At 37.9% G+C, this 22,689-nt stretch overlaps 1 protein-coding gene, 1 long non-coding RNA gene and 1 pseudogene across 5 annotated transcripts in view; 2 read left to right on the top strand and 1 right to left on the bottom strand.

The window, feature by feature from the left end:
* Window positions 1-14,127, bottom strand: part of LOC126948850 (uncharacterized) — a 107,477-nt gene extending 93,350 nt beyond the window's left edge. For both annotated transcript variants that reach the window (XR_007723545.1, XR_007723544.1), the window contains exon 1: window positions 13,787-14,127. This is a non-coding gene — a long non-coding RNA (uncharacterized LOC126948850). The remainder of the gene's footprint in view (window positions 1-13,786) is intronic.
* LOC126948836 (B-cell CLL/lymphoma 7 protein family member C-like) overlaps window positions 1-22,689 on the top strand; it is a 1,005,321-nt pseudogene that overhangs the window by 643,962 nt on the left and 338,670 nt on the right.
* The window catches only part of CFAP20DC (CFAP20 domain containing), a 307,261-nt gene continuing 298,632 nt past the window's right edge, over window positions 14,061-22,689 (top strand). The window contains exons 1-3 of one of the 3 annotated variants that reach the window (XM_050781227.1): window positions 14,061-14,519; window positions 16,858-16,947; window positions 17,767-17,860. In XM_050781227.1, coding sequence (XP_050637184.1) covers window positions 14,499-14,519; window positions 16,858-16,947; window positions 17,767-17,860 — 205 coding nt within the window. In that variant the 5' untranslated portion in view covers window positions 14,061-14,498. Of the gene's footprint in view, window positions 14,520-16,857; window positions 16,948-17,766; window positions 17,861-22,689 lie in introns of those variants that run through there. The other 2 variants (XM_050781230.1, XM_050781228.1) reach the window with 2 other exon arrangements.

Raw genomic sequence — 22,689 nt, 5'->3', positions numbered from 1 at the left:
AAATTAATATCTACTTCTTAGTATAGTTGTGAGAATTAGAAGAATGAATGCATATAAGGCACCTAGATTAGGACCTCACACATATTAGTTCTTGGTTCATTTTAGCTCTCTTAATTGGAGAGAAAGCAGAGGATAAACTGCATTGTTGACTGTTGTATTCCATACCTAACACAGCGTCTGGCATCTAGTGGCTCTCAAATATTACCTTTGAAAGAATAAGACCTCTTTCTGGAATTCTTATAATTAGAGGGTGAAAGGAGGAAGAAGAGCCAGCAAAATAGTTCCAGATGGAGGTAAGCAGTTAGTTTTTAAAACTGAAGAAAGTTCAGAGTCTGAGCCTCTGAGGGTAGGGGTGGTGGCACTTGATTCTATGGTCAGTGAATTAAAGCAATTTGTTTCCCCTGGGGATTATATTAGAAGAAAATGGATCACAGTAATAAAATATAAACAGACCCAAAATCTCTGGTTAAATCTGGTTAATGCAAACTGTTCATCAGGAAAGAGTAGCAAATTTATTACCATAAAGTGCTGTGTAATAAATATGGCTAGAAGGTACTTTAGATATGTCCAAAGACCATTAAAAATGGTTTTACAGAAAGTTTGTTAAAATTTCAGAGTCTTTTCATGAAAGGCTGCCTTACCCAAATTATCAGTGAAGAGACCTTTATCTTGAAACACTTTCTTTGACTTTTCTTGGTTTTTCAAGGGCTTTTCAGTTAATTAAGATGTATTTAAAGCCTGTGACTAAAAGACTAAAATGTGGGTTTGAAGATGGCGGATAGGCGGCAGGACTAACTTGCAGCTTCCACTTAGACAGACAGAGCAGCACGTGGACACTCACATGAACTTTTGCTTTAAGAACTATCGTAGGAACATACCAGGAAAGCCAAGGGAATCCACAGACCCTTTGAAGGAAGTGGCTTGCCGCTGCAGACTCTATGAGACAGCCAAAAAACTGTGAGTGCCCAAAGTGTGAGCAGGGGGGAAAATCCACCCCTGAACACACATCCTCATTGGGGACCTGAAAGTCCAGATTACAGGAGAAGGATTTGACCTTACCTGTAGCTGAGATGAATTTAGAGAGCCGAGTGAAATACAGATGAAGAGGAAGCAGCAGGAAGAGCAGTGTGGGCCCCCTTGGTCCCCAGGGAAGCCATTTCTGACTTTCCCTCACAGGAGTCCCTGGGGGAGGGCTGCCAGTGGAATTGGGGAAGGACCACAGGAAGAAGGAAACTTATAGCTAAACTTTGTAATAGTTTTGACAGAAAATGAATTTTCCTGGACAGAATCCCACGGAGGGAGGCAAACAGGGAGCACAGATATGAGCACAGAAGCTGTGGCAGGCAGGGAGGTGTGAAACCTGAAAGCCCTGCTTGCTTTCTCAGTGGAGAGGCTTGTAGCCTGGGGCAGAATCTCAGCACTGCTCACTGGCTGCCTGGATATAAACACCCTGCCCCAAGAGTGGAGAAAATAACAACTAATTTCATTGCCTGTAACAACCTGGCTAATCAGAGATTTTGAGTCTGTCCACGTGACAACTTTACTGCCAGCACAATCAGCACTGGATGTGGCTCACTAAACAAAATTACAACCAATGACTCATTTCACTCCCTTCCTACCTCTACCTGAGCAGGTGCTAGTATCCACAGCTGAGAGACCTGGAGACCTGAAGACAGATCACATCACAGGACTCTTTGCAGACACTCCCCAGTACCAGCCTGGAGACTGGAAGCTCTGCTGGGTGGCTAGATCCAGAAGGGAAATAACAATCACTGCAGTTCGGCTCCCAGGAAGCCCCATCCCTAGGGATGGGGAGAGTACCACATCAAAGGAGCACTCCGTGGACAAAAGAATCTGAATAGCCCCTGAGCCCCAGATCTTTCCTCTGACATAGTCTACCTAAATGGGAAGGAACCAGAAAAACAATTTTGGTAATATGACAAAGCAAGGTTCTTTAACACCCCCAAAAGATCACACTAGCTCACCAGCAATGGATGCACACCTAGATGAAATCTCTTGAATTGGCAGAAAAAGAATTCAGAAGGCCAATTATTAAGCTACTCAAGGAAGGACCAGAGAAAGGTGAATACCAACTTAAAGAAATAAAACAAAAAGACACAGGATATGGACAAAAAAATCTCTAGATAAATAGACAGCATAAATAAAAACCACAACCTCTGGAATTGAAGGTCACACTTCGAGGAATGCAAAATACACTGGAAAGTCTCAACAACAGAATCAAACAAGTAGAAGAAAGAACTTCAGAACTCAAAGACAAGGGTTTTGAATTTATCCAATCCAACAAATACAAAAAAAAAAAAGTTCATTTTTAAAAATTCTAAGTCTCCAAGAAGTTTGAAATGATGTTAAACAACTAAACCTAAGAACTGCTGTTCCCAAGGAAGAAGATAAATCTAAAAGTATGGCAAACATATTTAAGGGAATAGTTAAGGAAAACTACCCTGCCCTTGCTAAAGATCTAGACATCCAAATACAAGAAGCTCAAAGAACATCTGGAAAATTCATTGCAAAAAGATCATTGCATAGGCACATACTCATCAGGTTATCTAACGTCAAGATGAATGAAAGAATCTTAAGAGCTTGTGAGGCAAAAGGATCAGATAACCTACAAAGGAAAACCTATCAGATTAATAGCAGATTTCTCAGCAGAAACACTACAAGCTAGACGGGACTGAGGTCCTGTCTTTAGCCTCCTGAAACAAAACAATTATCAGCCAAGAATTTCGTATCCAGCAAAACTACGTTTCATAAATGAAGGAAATATACAGTCTTTTTCAGACAAACAAATGCTGAGAGAATTCACCACTACCAAGCCAGCACTACAAGAACTGCTAAAAGGAACTCTAAAGCTTGAAACAAATCCTCAAAATACACCAAAATAGAACCTCCTTAAAGCATACATCTCAGGGGACCTATAAAACAAAAACAAATAACAAAATTGAAAAACAAAAACAAGGTATTCAGGCAACAACTAGCATGACGAATAGAATAGTACCTTCATACTGAATGTAAATGGCCTAAATGCTCCACTTAAAAGATGCAGAATGGCAGAATGAATACAAATCCACCAACCAAGTATCTGCTGTCTTCAAGAGACTCACATAAATGACTCACATAAACTTAAGGTAAAGGGGTGGAAAAAGATATTCCATGCAAATGTACACCAAAAGCAAGCAGGAGTAGCTATTCTTATATCAGACAAAACAGACTTTAAATCAACAACAGTTTAAAAAGACCATAAGGAACATTATACAATGATAAAAGGATTAGTCTAACAGAAAAATATCACAGTCATAAATCAATATACAACTAATACTGGAGCTCCCGAATTTATAGAAAAATTAATACTAGACCTAAGAAATGAGATAGATGGCAACACAGTAACAGTGGGGAGCTTCAATGCTCCATGACAGCACTAGACAGATCATCAAGACAGAATGTCAACAAAGAAACAATAGACTTAAACTATACCCTAGAACAAATGGACTTAACAGATGTTTACAGAATAAATGCAGAATATACATTTTATTCATCAGCACAAAGAACATTCTCCAAGATAGACCATATGATAGGCCACAAAACAAGTCTCAACAAATTTAAGAAAATCAAAATTATATCAAGTACTCTCTCAGACCACAGTGGAATAAAACTGGAAATCAACTCCAAAAGAAGCCTTCAAAACTATGCAAATACATGAAAATTAACTTGCTACTGAATGATTGTTGGATCAACAATGAAATCAATATGAAAATTAAAAAATTATTTGAACTGAATGATAATAGTGACACAACCTATTAAAACCTCTGGGATACAGCAAAAGCAGTGCTGAGAGGAAAGTTCATGGCATTAAATGACTAACTCAAAAAGTCTGAAAGAGCACAAATAGACAATCAAAGGTCATATCTCAAGAAACTAAAGAAGCAAGAACAAGCCAAACCCAAACCCAGCAGAAGAAAAGGAACAACCAAGATCAGAGCGGAACTAAATGAAATGAAAACAAACAAACAAAAAAACCCCACAAAAGATAAGTGAAACAAAAAACTGGTTCTTTGAAAAAATAACCAAAATTGAAAGACTGTTAGTAAGATTAACCAAGAAAAGAAAAGAGAAGATCCAAATAAGCTTGATTAGAAATGAAACAGAAGATATTACAACTGATACTTCAGAAATACAAAAGACCATTCAAAGCTACTACGAACACCTTTACGCAAACAAACTAGAAAACTTAGAGGAGATGGGTAAATTCCTAGAAATTATACAACTCTCCTAGATTAAACCGGGAAGAAATATAAACTATGAACAGATGAGATCGAAGCAAGACTGGAATGGTAATAAAAACACTGCCAACCAAAAAAATTCCAGAACCAGACCAATTCACGGCTGAATTCTCTCAAACCTTCGGAGAATAATTGGTACCAATCCTATTGACACTATTCCAAATGATAAAGAAAGTGGGAATCCTCCCTAAATCATTTTGTGAAATCAGTATCACCCTAATAGCAAAATCAGGAAAGGACATAACAACAACAACAAAAACTACAGACCAATGTCTTTGATGAACACGCAGATGCAAAAACCTTCAACAAAATACTTGTTAACCAAATCCAACAGCATATCAAAAAGATAATCCACCATTATCAACTGAGTTTCATATCAGGGATGCAGGGATGTTTTAACATATGCAAGTCAATAAATGTGATACACCATATAAACAGAAGTAAAAACAAAAACCACATGATCATCTCAATAGATGCAGAAAAAGCATTTGACAAAATCCACCATCGCTTTATGATAAAACTCTCAGCAAAATCAGCATAGAAGGGACATACCTCAAGGTAATAAAACCCATCTAACATCATACTGAACAGGGAAAAGATGAGAGTATTCCTCCTGAGAAGTGGAACAAGACAAGGATGGCCACTTTCACTGCTTCTATTCAACATAGTACTAAAAGTCCCAGCCAGAGCAATCAGACAAGAGAAAGAAATAAAGGATAACCAGATTGGTAAAGAGGTAGTCAAGCCATCACTGTTTGCTGATGATATAATCATATACCTAGAAAACCCTAAAGATTCATCCAAAAAGTTTCAGAACTGATAATCACTACAGTTTCAGGATACAAAATCAATGTATGCAAATCCGTAGCTCTGCTATACACCAACAACAACCAAGCTGAGAATAAAATCAAGAATTCAACCCCTTTCACAATAGCTGAAAAAAAAAACAAAAACAAAAACAAAACTTAAGAATATACTTAACCAAGTAGGTAAAATATTTCTACAAGGAAAACTACAAAACACTGCTGAAAGAAATCATAGATGACACAAACAAATGGAAACACATTCCATGCTCGTGGATGGGAAGAATCAATATTGTGAAAATGATCATACTGCCAAAAGCAATCTACGGATTCAATGCAATTCCCTTCAAAATACCACCATCATTCTTCAAAGAACTAGAAAAAAAATCCTAAAATTCATACAGAAACAAAAAAGAACCTTCATAGCCAAATCAAGACTAAGCAAAAAGAACAAATCTAGAGGCGTCACATTACCCAACTTCAAACTATACTTGAAGTCAACAATCACCAAAATAGCATGGAACTCGTATAAAAATAGGATACAGAACAACAGAACAGAATAGAGAACCCAGAAAAAAAGCCGAATGCTTACATTCAACTGATCTTTGACAAAGCAAGCAAAAACATAAAGTGGGGAAAGGACACAGGATTCAACAAATGGTGCTGGGATAATTGGCAAGCCACATGTTGCAGAATGAAACTGGATCCTCATCTCTCACCTTATACAAAAATCAACTCAAGATGGATCAAAGACTTAAATCTAAGACTTTAAACCATAAAAATTCTAGAAGATAACATCAGAAAAACCTTTCTACACATTGGTTTGGGCAAAGACTTTATGATCAAGAGCCCAAAAGCTAATGTAACAAAAACAAAGATAAATAGATGGAACTTAATTGAACTAAAAAGCTTCTGCACAACAAAAGAAATAATCAGCAGAGTAAACAGACAACCCACAGAATGGGAGACAATATTTGCAAACTATGCATCAGACAAAAGACTACTATCCAGCATCTACAAGGAATTGAAACAAATCAGCAAGAAAAAATTCCCATTAAAAAATGGGTAAATGGTATGAATAGACATTTTTCAAAAGAAGATATACAAATGGCTAACAAGCATATGAAAAAATGCTCAACATCACTAATTATCAGGGAAATGCAAATCAAAACTACAATGCAATACCACCTTACTCCTGTAAGAATGGTCATAAGGAAAAAAATCAAAAAATAATAAATATTGGCATGGATGTGATGAAAAGGGAACACTTTTACACTGCTGGTAGGAATATAAACTAGTACAAGTGCTTTGGAAACAGTGTGGAGACTCCTTAAAGAACTAAAAGTAGATCTACCATTTGATCCAGCAATCCCACTACCAGGTATGTACCCAAAGGAAAAAAGTCATTATATGAAAAAGACACTTGCACATGCAATGTTTATAGCAGCACAATTCACAACTGCAAACATATGGAACCAGCCCAAAAGCCCATCAATCAATAAGTGGATGAAAAAAATGTTATACATATAGACACAAACACACACACACACACACACACACACACACACACACACACACACCATGGACTACTACTTAGGCATAAAAAGGAATGAAATAATGGCATTTGCAGCAACCTGGATGGAACTGCAGACTATTATCCTAAGGTCAGTTACTCAGGAATGGAAAACTAAACATATGTTCTCAATCATAAGTGGAAGCTAAGCTATGAGGATGCAAAGGCATAAGAATGATACAATGGACTTTGGGGACTTGGAGGAAAGGGTGTGAAGGGGATGAGGAATAAAAGACTACACATTGGGTATAGTGTACACTGCTCAGGTGATGGGCGTACCAAAATCTCAGAAATCACCACTAAAGAACTTATCCACGTAACCAACCACCACCTGTTTCCCAAAAACCTATTGAAATAAGAAATAATAATAATGGCTATGATTCATGTGTTCTGATAGTGTGTTCTGAATGTGTTTGTATGCATTAGGCACACACTATCAGCACACATGCAGAAGTCTGTGAATGGAAAGAAAATATCCTTCCCATTAACTTATCAGAAACGCAGAAAAATATCAGACATCAGAAGACCTTGCAAGATGAACATGCTGGATTCCCATCTACTGCCTTTTTCCCACTTCCCATTTATCTTGTCTTCTCTCTTCTTTGTAGCTTTTTCTATCCCTCTGAACTCCCTCCTGGGTTCCAGCTCCATCCCAGAAGCACAGCTGACGGAGAATTCTGTTTCACCTGTCTCTCTGTCCTAGTGGTCATGGCAGGTCCTTACCCTGGGCCCCGGGGGAAGAGATGGGTGAGGTGGGGTTGAGAAGTCCTTCGGGTTCTTCACACTGGAACTTCTATGAGATGAATAGACTTTTCTCTACATATTATTGATTGTGTTCCATAGTTTAATGGTATTTAATATGCTAAACAAAATATCTGCCTCCTATGGGGTGAGAAAGAGTAAAAGAGAGAAGGAAATCCTATTCTTCTGCACATATTCTTGGTGGTGAAATATAAGCTAGTACTAGGGCACTTGAGTGGAGGTGGAACTCAGATGCTTTTGGGAGCCGAGTTGGACAAGTCTCCTCTCCATGTGTGCTAATTTGAATTAGGATTAGATATTTTAGGGGACTGGTATGAATTCCTTCATACACATATCTATTTGCGTCTGGTGGTTTTCACAAGGTCCAAGAGCCTCCCAGGAGAAAAATATTTAAACTCTGTTGAGATATGTGTGCCTACCTGGCAGAGCTATGCCTAACTGATAGAAAATTGGGGAAATCAGATTTTAGGAGGGCTTCAGAAAAGAATTCACCATTAGGGAAGAATATACAATGAGTTAGATGAGTAACAGGACCTGAAATGATAGGGAAATATTGGTATGGGTAGGGCAAATAGTCAAACTTGTCCCAACCCAACCACCCTCATGGAATAGGCCTGTGAGTGTGTGTATGTATGTATATGTGAATTTTTTAAAATTACAGAACTTTGGGATCCAGTTAGCTTCACTGTGGGGACTTCCCCACCCCAAACACCTTATCTTACCTGGAAAAGACATCTTTCCCTTGGTAAATGAAAGAAGATATACATCGAAAAATCAGTATGGACAATGATGATGGTAGGCAGTGTAAGTGGTACTCAGGGCAACAGTGTAGGTCACTTTATTTAAACAGTTCCAATTGGGGTCTGGGCTTCAGAGTTAGGTCTGGACTAGCTGCATCATTTGAGTGCAATAGCTTTATGAATATTGGGGCTCAAATAATTTTGCAGAAAGGCTTTTCTTCTTCCAATCCTGGCAACTGAGTGAAATTCACAATAACCATTCAGTTTGCTTCCTAAGAATAAAAACACAAAATTCTAGATTTACTGGTGTTAATGCCCCTCAGCCAAAGAATATCAGCGATATATCAGTCGTTGAAGAAGTTGGGTTCATCACTCATTGCAACAAGGAAGAAAATATGCCATTGGGGAACCTTGGGTATCCTAGTAAGAGGATGTTAGAACTCATTTTAGGATTTGGGCTTATGTTAGTTGATTTAGGGGAGGGTTTGGGGAAGCAGAGCTTTGCTCTGGATTGGGTCATGTCAGGAACCAAGGGTAATTCAATGATTGGGAATATTAAGAAATCTTAATATAAGACAGGAAGAATGAAGTAAGGCTTAGCTATAATTGGTAAAGAAGCAGCAGTCACTCATATTAACCAGGATAGGGAAATGTTTGGTCATCTTTTTGATTTGGACAATATTCATGTTTTTATCTTGATTCATCATGGTCACAGAGTGGCTTCGTATGATGTTGATATTCTGTGAAACTGTTCGTGTTCAGTAACAACAGCAATAACAAAACACCAAAACCTAGCTGTGAGTGTCAGGCCAGCTCCCAGATGTCTTTGTTTCACTGGTGACATTAGCATTAGAAAGCAGTTACATTCTAATTTCAACAACTTCAAACATGGCAGGTATTCTTTGGCAATAGTGGTAACAGTGGCAACTAAGTGGAATCCTTCATAAGAATGTTTGGTCTGAGAAAAAAATGCAGTCAAGTATTCATTTCCGAAGTGATTCCTGGCTACTTAGCATCCTCTTAAAGATCCTGGAAACACATGGGCATCCAATAACATTGGATTTCCTGTTACTAAGCAGGTAAGAGCTTAAAGAATCTAGGCTTGAATATTAAGAGTTAATGTAAATCCTGGGATAATGAAAAGGGCCTATGATATTTGAATTACACATATGTACATCAAATCATTTAAAGAATATTAGAGAACCTTTCTTTCATATTAAATTATTCACGTATAGTTAGAATTTTTTAAAAATATGTCTCGTGTCTGTTATTTGTAAAAAAAAAAAAAAAAATCATTATAGTGTATCTCCTTTTGGCTGCCCAATATCCATCTTCCTCCTTCCCTAGAAGAGGACCCAGAGTTTCCTTTGGGAAACAATCCTTCCTCATTCCCTAGTTGCATGTTTTGGTGATACCCCATTCCCAGCCAATCAATATATCTCATCTCCTTGCTTGCAGGGACTGGTTTAAGAATAAGCACTTAATCTAGCCTTAAGCATATTTATCTGACCAAAGTGTTTAGTTCAGAGATAGGCGTATCACCTAAACTGATCCAAATGAAGGTGAACTTCAGGACTTTAGCCCCAAATGCTCTATTTAGTGGTATCAGAATGTAAAATTGAGAATGCTATAGCCATTTTGTAAACCTAAAGAGAGCCAGCCTAAGGACTGAGCCAACCGAGAGGAAGCAGTGTGGAGAAAGGAAACCTGATGATGTTTCTGATCTGTAGATGCAGCTGGATCTACTCTAGGTTGTTAAGAAATCAATGCCAAGTCTAATGTCATGAGTTTTCCCCTTATGTTTCCTTATAAGACTTTTATAGTTTTAGGTCTTATGTCTTTGATTCATTTTGAGTTAACTCATGTATATAAATTTAAAAAGTAAAGCAAGAGTCCAATTTCATTCTTTCTCATGTAGACATTCAGTTTTCTACAGCCCTTTTATCATATATCAACACGAACTGGCTTTAGGTTAGAGAAAGTTATGCAAGAAAAACTTGCTACTTAGATCTAACTTTTCTGTTAAAAACCTTGATCATTTATGTCATTGCAAAACAAATTAGTACTAAATATCCACTTAATTTATTCCTTTCAAAGATGTATTTGGCAAATGTTCGTATTTTTTAAACCTAAGCGCTTGCTATGTAAAGCTACTTTATTAGGAAAGTATTCATACCTAAATATCAAACTACTGGGATAGTTTTTTTGTTTTGTCTTGTTTTCCTGAGAAAGCTTTCACGTGGTAGCTGGTTTTGAAAATTTTACATTTATGCATGACTTTTGAAGTACTTGGTTATCTGTAGGTACAGGCAAGAAATAGTCCCCATAGGATCTCATGGACCCGAGAAGGGGGAAAGACCCATTTGAGGAGAAAATCTAAAAATAGTAAAACCCTCAAAAACTTTCACCATTCCATACTTTCTGGAAAAAAGAAGACACTACTATTTTCAAATCAACTGTCAAATGAATAACTTTGGTATCATTAATTTTTCTGGCTTAAAACCATAAAATAGGCCCAGTTTTAAAACTTTCATATCAACTCAACATTATCATTCGTAAAGCTATTCCATAATGTGTAAAAAATTAAAATAACCTTTCAAGTATTAAACATTTCTAGATTACTATGCAGCAGAACAAATTCTCATGAAACAGATCTTACAGCCAAATAATTAGATTAGGACTGTAACCAAAATAAAAACTACAACAATATTGTGATAAATACAGTACATTCTTAGTTCAAAAGAATATTATTTCTTTTCAAATTGATAATCGTACTCATCTAAGTTGAATGACTATACTGGCATACGAAGACTGCCACCCTTTGAAACTGTTTCTAGTCTATTCCATTTTAAATACTATCCAATATCCTTTAATATTAATATACCACCAAGTTACTTTTTTTTTCAAATCACTTTCTTTGTAGAACAAAGACAAGCACTTTACAGCTTGTAAAGTGACTAATTCTTAATGTTGTCAAATTAAGTTAAGCAATTTAACGCAATTACTAAATGTACCAACTTCTTAAAAAATTGTAGCAATTATTGTTTCACTGTCTTTTATAGTGAACATAAATAATTTGGTTTATCTTTTATAATGAACATAAATAACTTGGTTTAAGCCAAGTTGTTTGGGCAGGCTGGCTTTTTCCCTTTTTTTCGTTTTTTCAGAATTCTGCTAGATATCCTTGAAGTCACAGTCAAATCCAAGCTTTCGTTCATAGCTTGCATTCAATCAAATTGAAGAGTACTTGCTATTGTAAAGTTGGATTTCCTCCTTTCTCTGATTTTGAATTCATACTGTTAAAGTACTGCACATTCTTATTTTTGCTTTATTGCTACCATTGTCATTGTTAATGGTGGCTCTCATCATAGGCAAAATAACATTGACGAACTTGGCCAGCTTTCAGATTTGCCCATTGCCTGGATAAGCACTATACCGTAGTTGCCAATGAAAATCCAACTCTGAGTCTCCTGAACCTGTTAGAAATTAGGACAGTCAGGTGACAATGTTTGGCTTTGGACTATTACTTTCTCTTTAGGAAGTGAGGACATTGAAATAAATGGACACTGTTTCCTTCTAGTCTTAAGTTGAATAAATAGGTGATCAAAACCAAAAACACCTGAGTAATAAGACTTACTGATTCACTGTAATTATTCATTTTTCGATTCTGTAGCTCATTTTTTCATTGACAAACTGAGGTTATTTACCCTTTTGGTTGTAGATAAATGATAAACATATTAATTAACTCATGTAATCATAAGAGGAAGAAAGAAAACAAAGTAGGGCAAAGTTGTGGATTTCACTTCAACTATGGTGTCAAAAGACCCTTTTCAGAGACCCAAGTAGATTGTTAGAAGCCTTAAGATGTCCCCTAGATTCTCCAGATTCTCATTATACCTTTTGCCATCCTTATTATTAACAGCTGCCCAAAAAAGATATTCACATCAACTCCCTGGAGCGTGTAAATGTTTCCTTATTTGGAAAAATTGGTCTTTAGAGATGTGATTAAATTATCTTGAAATAAAGAGATTGCTTTGGATTATCAAAGTTGGCCCTAAATACTATTACAACCTCTTTATAAGAGACACACAGGGAAAACACACACAGAAAAGGAGAAGGCAATGTGACCATGGAGGTGAGACAGAGACTGGAGAAATGGAGCCAGAATTCAAGGGGTGCCAACAGCTACCAGAAGCTGATGAGGCAAAGAATGAATTCTCCTCTAAAGCCACTAGGGGAGTGTGGCCCTACTGACACTTTGATTTTAGACTTCTGGCCTCCAAATGAAGCCACAATTCAAGGGGTGCCAACAGCTACCAGAAGCTGGATGAGGCAAAGAATGGATTCTTCTCTAAAGCCACCAGGGGGAGTGTGCCCCTACTGACACTTTGATTTTGGACTTCTGGCCTCCAGAACTATGAGAGAATAAACCTCTGTTGTTTTAAGCTACCCCGTTTGAGGTAATGTTACAGCAGCCACAGGAAACTAATATACCCACCCAATGTTGCTCCCTGTGATTGAATTCATGATATTTATCACAAGTTGTAATTATTTGCTATTTTATTTATCATCTGTCTCACTCCCCTATGTAAGCTCCATGAAAGTAGGGCCATTCGCTGCACACCCAGTCTCTTAGCATAGTATTTGAAATATCTCATGTTCCTAGAAACTATCTGTTAAAAGAATCAGCGGATAAATGTCCCCCATAGGTAAGTCTTGTAAGACAGAGACCATGTCTATTGATCATAATTGTCAAAGCCTCCAGCACAGAAACTTAAAAGAAACTGCTGTTGAACTAAGTTTGCTGGTCTAGAAATCAAGAAGTCTGGATTCTAGACACCATACCGCAATGTATAAACGTGCCATGGCCCCCACCTCTATTTCCTTTCCATCTATTATTTGGCTTAGAATGTTCAAGAAGATTTGTTCCTTATGGTAAGGAGCAGGTCTGAATAGCATTCATTTTCGTATCCCTTACATAATCCATAATAGTTGGCATATGATAGGACAATAAATGTTTGAGGTTTTTGGGTGAAGTGGAATGATACTGGGCTTTAGACTCAAACATAAATGAAACTCAACATTGCATCCTTGAGTAAATTCCTAATCAACTCTGAATCTCAATCTTCTCAAATGAAAAGAGACTAACCCTTACCTCACAGAATTGTGAACCTGTGAGCCACTCAGCCTATAGCAGGGACTTTATGAGTGGTACCTGATTAGCATTAACCTATGCCATTGACCTAACTCAACCATGAGTACAGCATCAGACAAGAATTCCTAACTGGTGCCATATGACTTTGGCCAAGCCATTTAACCTTTCTGAGCCACAGCTCCTTAGCCAAAAATTGGCAATAGTACCTTCCATGTAAAAAGTGGCTCTGATCTAGAAACTAAATAAAGTAACTTAACAGTTACATTTAAGCGAGTGCTAGTCTCAATAAGTTATTATTTTCAACAAAAAAATCTCGGCTTCCTAGGCTCTTCTGAAACAACGAAAGGGTCCAGCAGACCCTCTTACTGCCTCAACGAACCCAAATGTTGGAACCCTCTAATCAAAGGCCGAGTGAGGGTTCCATGAGTCCATGACTGTATCCCTCAGGAACCTACCAGTTATCAGTGTTTACCAAGAGGAGAGACCAAGCCGACAGGTACTCCAGAAGAGTGCGGTACCTGGCATAGCCCTAATCCACGCTGAGTTTAGGCTTCTTAGCCGGCAGAGGTCATGACCTAAGGAGAGTGCAGCTCACCGTTTGGATCGCCCGCCATTTCTCTAGGCGTCCTGCGGTTGCCTGGGCAACGCTACGTCACCGCGTATCCAGTGCCCGTCGGCGAGAAGCCTAGAGAGCGCAACGCGCAGGCGCCCAGTGGGAACCAATGGGCGCGGCCGGAACGCTGGTGGCGCTCGGTGCTGCCCTTTCGCGGTCAGATTCTGGGGTGGGGCGGCAGCGGGAGCGCGCCCGCCTTTCTTGGGCCGGCGGGCGGTTGTCTGTGGCTCCGCAACTGGGCGCCCCGTCACGTAGGTTACACACACAATCACTCCCCAGGGACGACCCGGAGTCGGTCCAGGCAGCTGCGCCCTCCCCAGACCTGGGCACCCCGGAGGCTGGAGCCGCAATGGTGCGGGTCGAGGGCCGGAGATGGAGCTGACCAGGGGCCAGAGGGTCTGAGAAGAGCCTGCCCAAGTCGGTGCCAAGCACGAAGCCCTTCCCCACCCGTCGGGCTCCTGGGTTCCCGCCGGCCGATTTCCAGCCGTCAGGGTCACGCCACTCGCTGGAAACCCTGAACTCTGTGCCCCCCAAGCCCTGGGCCCCCTGCGGGAATGTTCAAAAATGAGTACCAGGTAACCCGAAACGGTTCTCCAACTTGTCTATACCTTTCTCCTCTTAGGTGAAGTAGGCCGTGATCGGGGTGAGGATACAGTGCACCCTCTATCCCCATAATGCGGTCTTTTTCAGGGGTAAGACAGAATTAGTGTGTGAATGCTATTGACCCAGAGAGAAAGGAAAAGTACCAATGTCTAGGCGTATGATTTGGCTTTTGTTCACTCTCCAACTCAGTGTTTCTTAAGGTATATGAATTAATTGTCTGTGATTCTACTTAAAATGCAGATCTTAGGCCCCACTGAAACCTGTGAATCAGAATCTTGAGGGCAGGGCCCAGAAATCTTACGTTTTAACAAGCGCCTTGGAGACTCAGTATTCCTGCAACATTGGCATCTCAGAAGCGATTTAGAAGAGTGAATGAGTGAACGCATGCATTGTTACATCAAGAAGGAAAGCACTTTGGCTATGTGCTGTTTTATTTTTCCAGAACTGGGAGTCAGTGAATCTCAGACCTTGGAGTACGTCAGAATTTCTTAGGGTACCTTTAAACATGCAGATTTCCGGACCCTCATCCCAGATCTGGTGAATCCGAATCTGTAGATGGGGGTCACTTGATTTACATTTTTAACTACTTCCCCCAAGTGATTCCTATGCAGGGGGTCCAAGGATCGCACTTGGAGAAACCCTGCTTCTGGGTTGCCCTCAGTCACTTTGAATATCCTGGAGTGTCTCGGTGACCTGCTTTCCTCACCTCACTGAACACCTCCCTTCCTGCTCTCCTGTCCTCGCCTCTGCAAGAGGTTACACTCCTTGTTTACAGTCTGCTTAGCATGCTAGTCCTGCTGTTCTGATGAACGTTTTTGGCTGTATGGAATCAGTTCTCCACCCGTCTCCACCTCTATTGCTTCTGCCTTTTCATTCACCCAACACTACCTGCCTCCTTATGAGTGCTCTGGGAGTAGTCTGCAGTTCTCTTTCTTCTGTCCCATTCGTTATCACTAACTGGGCCACTTTTAGAGAGTTTGTCTCACTTCTTATAGGTAAAGTATATGATCAAAAAGGCATATGCCCACTACAGGAAACTTGGAGAACATGGGAAAGCAAAAAGCAGCAGGGACAGTTTGCTGTCTCACCAAGTATGAGGACTTTTTTCTTTTAAAACAACCAGCTGTCTCAAATTTAAAATTCATGGTGAAAAATGACCTGCCCTCACAAGGTATAGTAATTCTATCCCATATACAGTTTGCACATAATACCGCCTAAGGAAGAAGACATTAAATGTCTTACCTTCAAGTGATTGTGTGTTAAAACTCAGAGGCAAAAATATCTTTATATTACTGAGAAAAATTAAAAGCTGGAAATTCTGTACAGAAATTAGACTTGCTCATGTATTGTTTATAATTCAAACTGTATTTAGTCCTCATATCAGATTCTCATTTTTTTGCGATAAATTCTTCCTCAGAGATAATTATTTAATTTCCCTTTCTTAAATAATTAAAGCTTATGGACCTCGGTAATATACTCAGTGTGCTTACATAAGTGTGTCCTTCCATGTTCTCATGTTTACAATGGGGAACCAGTAGGCTGTCTGTAGAAACGATATTTGATTTCTCTTGTATAGATTTTCTAGATCTGCACATTAATTTGTATTACATATATAAAAATATCTTGTAGAAATGTTCAAAATAGGACTTCCCAAATGCCTCCCAGACCTTTTTATTGACCAGTACTAAACTATTTAATTTCCCTCCCCATTTTTTGAATAATCTCTGATGGTGCTGTTGAGTCCCTGCTGGGAGCTCAATATTGTGCTGGAGGTTTGATGTTTAGTATCTTATGTAATCCAACAACCCATTTTACAGATGGAGAATCAAGAAGTTAAATAACTCCAAGGTCAGATAGTTAAAAAGCCAGTGTTGGAGCCCCAGTCAGTATGATTAGAAAACTTGTATTCAGAGATAACTACCTGAATGTATTGGCCTGATTCAAGAATTGGATTTAAACCCTTTAGTGTGGGTTGCAAAACATAAAATGTTTTGCAAGAATGATCTGTATGTGTCAAGTAAACGAGTCCCCCACTGAGATGCTGTAGGGTTTGTATGGCACAATTTATTTAATGTTTGTCATGTTTTAAAAATAGATTCTTTAAACCATTAATCCAAGGTGGCCCAAATCAGAATGGTTGTGGTTTAGATACAATCAACGTATAAAGTAGGAGTAATAACAGGGATAATGTTTCATCCCAGATCAGCTTAACTGACAGATGCCGGCAACACTGGTTATAGACTCTGTGATGGATAATACTTCCTCATTAGCCTTGTCTTTTACTTTAAATATTTTGTTTTCATTTTTTAGGGAGGTGCATTTGTTGAAATTTTCAGTGCTCAAGGAAAAAATCCTGGAGCAAAATGGAAGATCCTTGGCAGTCCATCTGTGATTTGGAAAGTAAGTGTTAGAAATTAGAGCCATGTAAATCAGGGGAAGAAATGTGAGTGAAGGTTATAGAAGAAAGAGCTTGATCAAATTTCAGAACTGTTTTTCCTGTTCTTTCACTCCAAAACCCTTTCATGACATTGTTGGCTGCAGCTGTCCTCGACACCACTCTTCAGTTGTCTAAGACTTTGGCACACAGGTCATAACCGTTCTCTGTACTCCATGCCCTGCTATATAGAATTTTAGATGACTTCAATATCTATGAGAAAAATCTCTCCAAGTCCTGGGCTTCTCAGTTTCTTGATTTCTTCATCTTTAACAACCCCTTCCACTCTACTTCAGCATTCATCCCTACTGTCTTACCCTGGTCCTTATCACCACAAACTGTAGGACCTCTAATGTTACTAAGTGAGGCATTAAAATATCCCTTTCTGCCCCCAATCTTTATTCTTAAGGTCCTTGCTCAACTTAGTTGGGACCTTTAGGCCATTGACTGTTCCACTTTTCCTGTGTTTTGTTTTATTTTGTTTAATTGATTAATTAATTAATTAATTTTCTTTGTCTTCCTTTTCTCTCCAGCCCAGAATCCATCATCCATACTTTCAGTCACTTTCCAGTCCAGACCTTGAATGCCCTTGCTCTTTGTCCTTTCGCCATGCTTCTGTATTCTAGTTCCCAGGAAGTCTCAGAATAAAAGTACTAAGGCCTGAGCCTGCTTTTAAGTTTTTGGTTATGGGATTTTTTTTCCCCTGTAGATCTGAAGTTTCAATTTTATAGTAGAAGCCAAGTAAAATATCCTGTGATAACTGCTGTTTTCATTTTGTTCTATAGGAGTTTGATAAAGAAGTTAAAAGTTTTGTGTTTGTCCTAGAAGGCAGCAGCCAAACAAACAAAATTCAATTACCAAAGGAGAATAAGCAAATCCGTAAGTAATATTTTTAATATTGAAACTTAACATTTTGTATGCAAAATTATGCTTTTATGTCTCATAAACAGGCACATTAGTATGACTTCTACTGACATCTGTTTATGTAAGGTGATATAATTTTTTTTTTTAATTTAGAAGGCAATTGTATGCTAGGCCTTTTAAAAAATATATTCTACCTCACCATCTTCTAGAAATCTAGTAGTATCTTAAAGAAGATTTAGAAGAGTACTTGGCAGCCATTAATTATGATGATAATAGCATTTATTGAGCACTTACTGTATGCCAGGAGCTTTGTAAACATTTAATACTTATGAACTCTTTTCATCCTCATAAAAGGTCTTTTACAAATTAACAAACTGAGCTTGGTTCCTCATCAGGGCTAAACGGAAATAAAATCAGGATTCCTAAATTACAAGAAATTAATTTGTGAGAAAAAATATATCAGAAATAAGATATAAAGCATAATTTGGTGACATGTCAACTCATATGCTTATTACCTTTTAATATTAATCATAATTAAAATATATGTATGAATATGTGATTTAACAAAAACCCAAAGAATCTATTTCAATTCTTATTTACTTCAGAAATCAAGATCAGCATTTCAAAGCAGAAGAGACCCTGAGAGATAACCCAGATTTATCAGAAGCCCAGTTATGAACGGAGATAGGGTTACAATTCAGGGCTCTGCCACTAAATTAGACCTTGAGTAAACTGATTGATTTAAGGAATATGATTTATCAGAACGATTAACTAGAGTTTTCATCAACTATGTCCTATTTTTAAATATAAATTTCAGGTGATTTAGCAAATATAAATAGTTGTTTTTTACTTCCATCATTTACTTATTCCTTCTTTCATTCATTAGAACACTTATCGAATACCTACCATGCATGAAGCTCTATAAAAAGACCTGTTGTTGATACCTGATTTAATTCAGTTTTCTAAACTTATATAGGTTCTGTGCTTTATGTACCATTTCAAGCTACTACATGCATATTTTAGATTTCCAAGACATAAACTAGCCATATAAGTTATAGGTGAAAGATGATTTATTTTAAAGTGGTTTGCCACTGTTTCTTTCTAAACTAAGAAAGAGACTGGAAAAAAAAGAAGAGATAACCATCATTAAAAATAATTTTTAATTTACTGCCACTTAAAGATTATGCTTTCCTAATAGTTTCTGTGTGTGTGTGTGTCTGTGTGTGTTTCTGTCTGTAATAGTAGGTTTTTGCATTTCCATATATATTTATACTTATAAATGAGGTGAACTAAGATGATCCAGGGAAACCTGTCTGACACTGTAGTTTCATCTTCTTACAAGAGGCACAGGACATCTTTTTAAGGATATTGGTTTTGTAAGACAGAAGGATACATTTGACTTTCAAGAACATGACTTTGTTCTAAGCCAATTGTTCCTTTGTTTTTTTCTTAACTTATAAAGCCCACCTGTATTTTCATTTAGTGTCCTCAGTATCAATGCACATGGTTACCTTATTAATAAAAATCAATCACTTTTAGTAACCTTTCTCACTTGATTCTGAGAAAGATTCCTCCTCTACTAAAGGCTGAATGATTAAATACAAGCTCTGCTTTTCCATTTTTATCTGAAGTTTTTTTTAAGAAACAAACCAAGTTTAATGTGTCATAATTACTTTTTTAAATGGAAAGATGATGGTTTTAATTGTAAAAAAACAGAAGAATCTTTTAATGTATTTCTTGTACAATGCCTTATAATTAAAAGTTAATCTGACTTTTCTATATCACATGTAGCACTGTAACGAATGAAGCAGTTTATATAGTCTGCCCTGCACTAATGCCTTTAAGGTTAATTATTTGGAATTTTTGATAAAAGAAATTTATAGCTATTTTTACTTGTGTAAAACGACCTTCTATGTGAAGTTTGTATGGTTAAATTTAAATTAAATGACATGCCTTGAATAGATAATTGGCTTTTAATTAACATTTCTAAATTTAATTACCATTATGTATTCCTATTTTAAGAGTAAACATCCACTTTATTTATGCAAACTTGACATTAGGTACCCTATTTGTGTTTCCGACTGTATTAGGTACTACTTAGAAAGAAAGTTTAGTAATGAAATTAAGTATGTTTAACTTTTCATTTTAAAAAATAAGATTTCTGATTTAACTTGTATTTGAGGATCTCAAACACATAAAGTAAAGGAAATTGTAATATTACTTATCAGACTGTGCACTTCTCTAGGGCAGGGATCTTCCTGAATCATCTTCTTTGTACCCTTAACTTAGTGCCTGGTCCATGGTTGGCATTCAATAAGTGTGTTAAATTTGCTGTACTATGAAGCTATGACAATTTGGGTCATAATTTTTCATTGTAACCAGCTGGCCTTGATAATGAGGCTTGAGTAAACCCTTCACCAGCTAAATAAATCAATCCCTGCTGCTCTTCACTCTGGAGCACATTATATAGAGTTGCCCATATGAGAAGCAGCTCTGTCACACATAAACATATGTCATTTGGAGGTCTTCTTCAGAGCCTTCTGTTGGAGGCTCGTGTTTGAAACCATTGTTTTCTCTGCCTGTGGCATCTAAATCAAATGATGTGTCTCGGGGGAGTAGCATCCCTGAAGCCTGGCATTGTTCTGCATTTCAGGTGCTCTGGAGGATGAGGTCACCTTTATGAGGTTTCCCCAGGCCTCCTCGGGCCCCCACTTTAGTATCATTTTTATCTTGTCATGACTTCCTCTGTTTAAAACCCCTCAATGGTTTTGACCTGCCTCTATTTTCCTGAATCCAGTGGACAGTTCTCAGCCCTCATCTTACTTCACATATTAGCAGCCTTTGAGAAAGTTGACACCTCCTTCTTATACTTTCCTCACTCAGACCCAAGATGTCCATACTCCTAGTTTTCTTCCCATTTCACTGTTCTTCTTTCTTAGCCTCCTTTTGTGGTTCTTCCTCTTTCCCCCAATTGAATTAATGTTGCAGCATCCCTGGACCCAGTCCTTGGCACTGTATCTACACTTACTCCCTTGGTTATCAACTTCCAGCTCATGGACTTAAATGCCATCTCTGTCTTACTCTAGCTTACATTTACAGCTCAGACTTCTCTCCTAAACTCTAGTCTTCTTGAATATCATCTTACTTACTTGACATTTCTACACTTGGACAGCTGAAATATAATACGTCCAAAGCCTAACTTCTGGTCTTTACTCCTCAAAATTCCTCCTCCTGCAGGCTGCCCCATTTCTTCTGTTAGCAACTTATCTTTTCAGTTGCTTAGAAAAAAACCTTTTAAATCAGCTTTGATATTTCTTTCTCTTCATTCAGTCTATCTGGAAGGTCTTGTTGGCACTATGTTTAAAATAGGTTGAGAGTCTGATCACTTGGTACCTCCAGTGCTACTGGTCAAAGCCACCATTATCTCATGCTTGGATTATTGTAGTAACCTAATTGGTCTCCCTGTTTCTGACCTGGCCTCTCTATTACAGTCTGGTGTCAAATTAGCAGCCAGAGTGATACTTTTAAATTGTTAGAAACATACAAGTAATGTTACTCCTCCACTAAAAATGTCCTATTTCTCTCAGATTAAAACCCAAAAACCTGTAGGACTCTGCAATATCTGGTGCCCTTCTTAATTCTGACCTATTTCCTATTACTCCTTTTCTTATTTATGCTGTTGCAACCATACAGGTCCCATTGCTGTTTTGAAACATAGTCCAGTGCACTATCACCTTGGCACCCATGCACAGACTGTACCCTCTACCTAGAGCATTTTTCCCCAAGAATAGACATTCAGTAAATCTTTGTTGAATAAATGAATGAATGTACGAATGGTTTACCGTTGATTTTAGGATGACTTATATTCTTCACATGGTCTTTAAGACCCCACATAATTGAGTTCCTCTCTACTTTGCCAGACCCATCTCCCGCTGCATTTCCTCTTCTGTCTCTCCTACCAGCCCATTAAGCTCTTTTTAATTTTATCCAGCCTACTCCATCCTTTTCCATAATAGGATGGAGTACTCCCTCTGCCAGCAACAGTTGTTCCTCTCTCCTACACCCATCTTGCGTGCCCAGTCAATTCCTGTGTATTCATCCCAGCTGAGTTTCAATGCTTGTCCTTCAAGAAAATCTTCACTAATCATCCTCTTCCCCTGCAAGGAACCAGGGTTATATGCTTTCATAGCACCCTGACCTTCTTCATGGAGCTAGAATATAAATTCCAAAAGGGCAGAGACCATGTATGTCTCATCTACTGCAAAAACTTCAGCATTGAGTCTTGTATGTAGTAGGTGCTCAGTAATCTTTGTTGTATGATAGACCTAATTTAATCCATATAAATAATCCTATGAGTTGTAAATCTGAACTATTAACCCAGTTTTACAGATGAAAAGTAAAAGGGCCCACACAGGTTTTCTAATTTGCTCAAGGGATATGGAATAAGCCATAACGAACGGATAACTGATTCCTGTTTTGTTTGTTGAAGTGGGAAAAAAAAATAGGTAGTTTGTTTCTGACACACAACAGATTATAAAACTGTAAAAAGCTGCATATTTCAGGAAGAAACTAAATTTTTATGAATTTTATGTTCTTGATGGACATTTTTGACTAACAATTTCCACATTCAACAATACTTAGAGTGATTTTAAATATAATGTAGACATGAATAGTCAGTTTAAATATACTAAGCCACTGGAAAATAAATGTTACTATAGAATTTATTTAGCATCTGACACACAGGATCAGTCTGTGTCAAATGTTATTAAAGTACTTTTTTTTTGTCAGATCATCACCATATGGTATCGTCATATTTCTTTTAATCTTAGAAGTGAAGCCTTTTG

The sequence above is a fragment of the Macaca thibetana genome, chromosome 2, assembly GCF_024542745.1.
Source record: "Macaca thibetana thibetana isolate TM-01 chromosome 2, ASM2454274v1, whole genome shotgun sequence".
NCBI classification, from domain to species: Eukaryota; Metazoa; Chordata; class Mammalia; order Primates; family Cercopithecidae; genus Macaca; species Macaca thibetana.
Note: the sequence above shows the minus strand (reverse complement) of the source record. Positions and strands in the feature narration are given on the sequence as shown.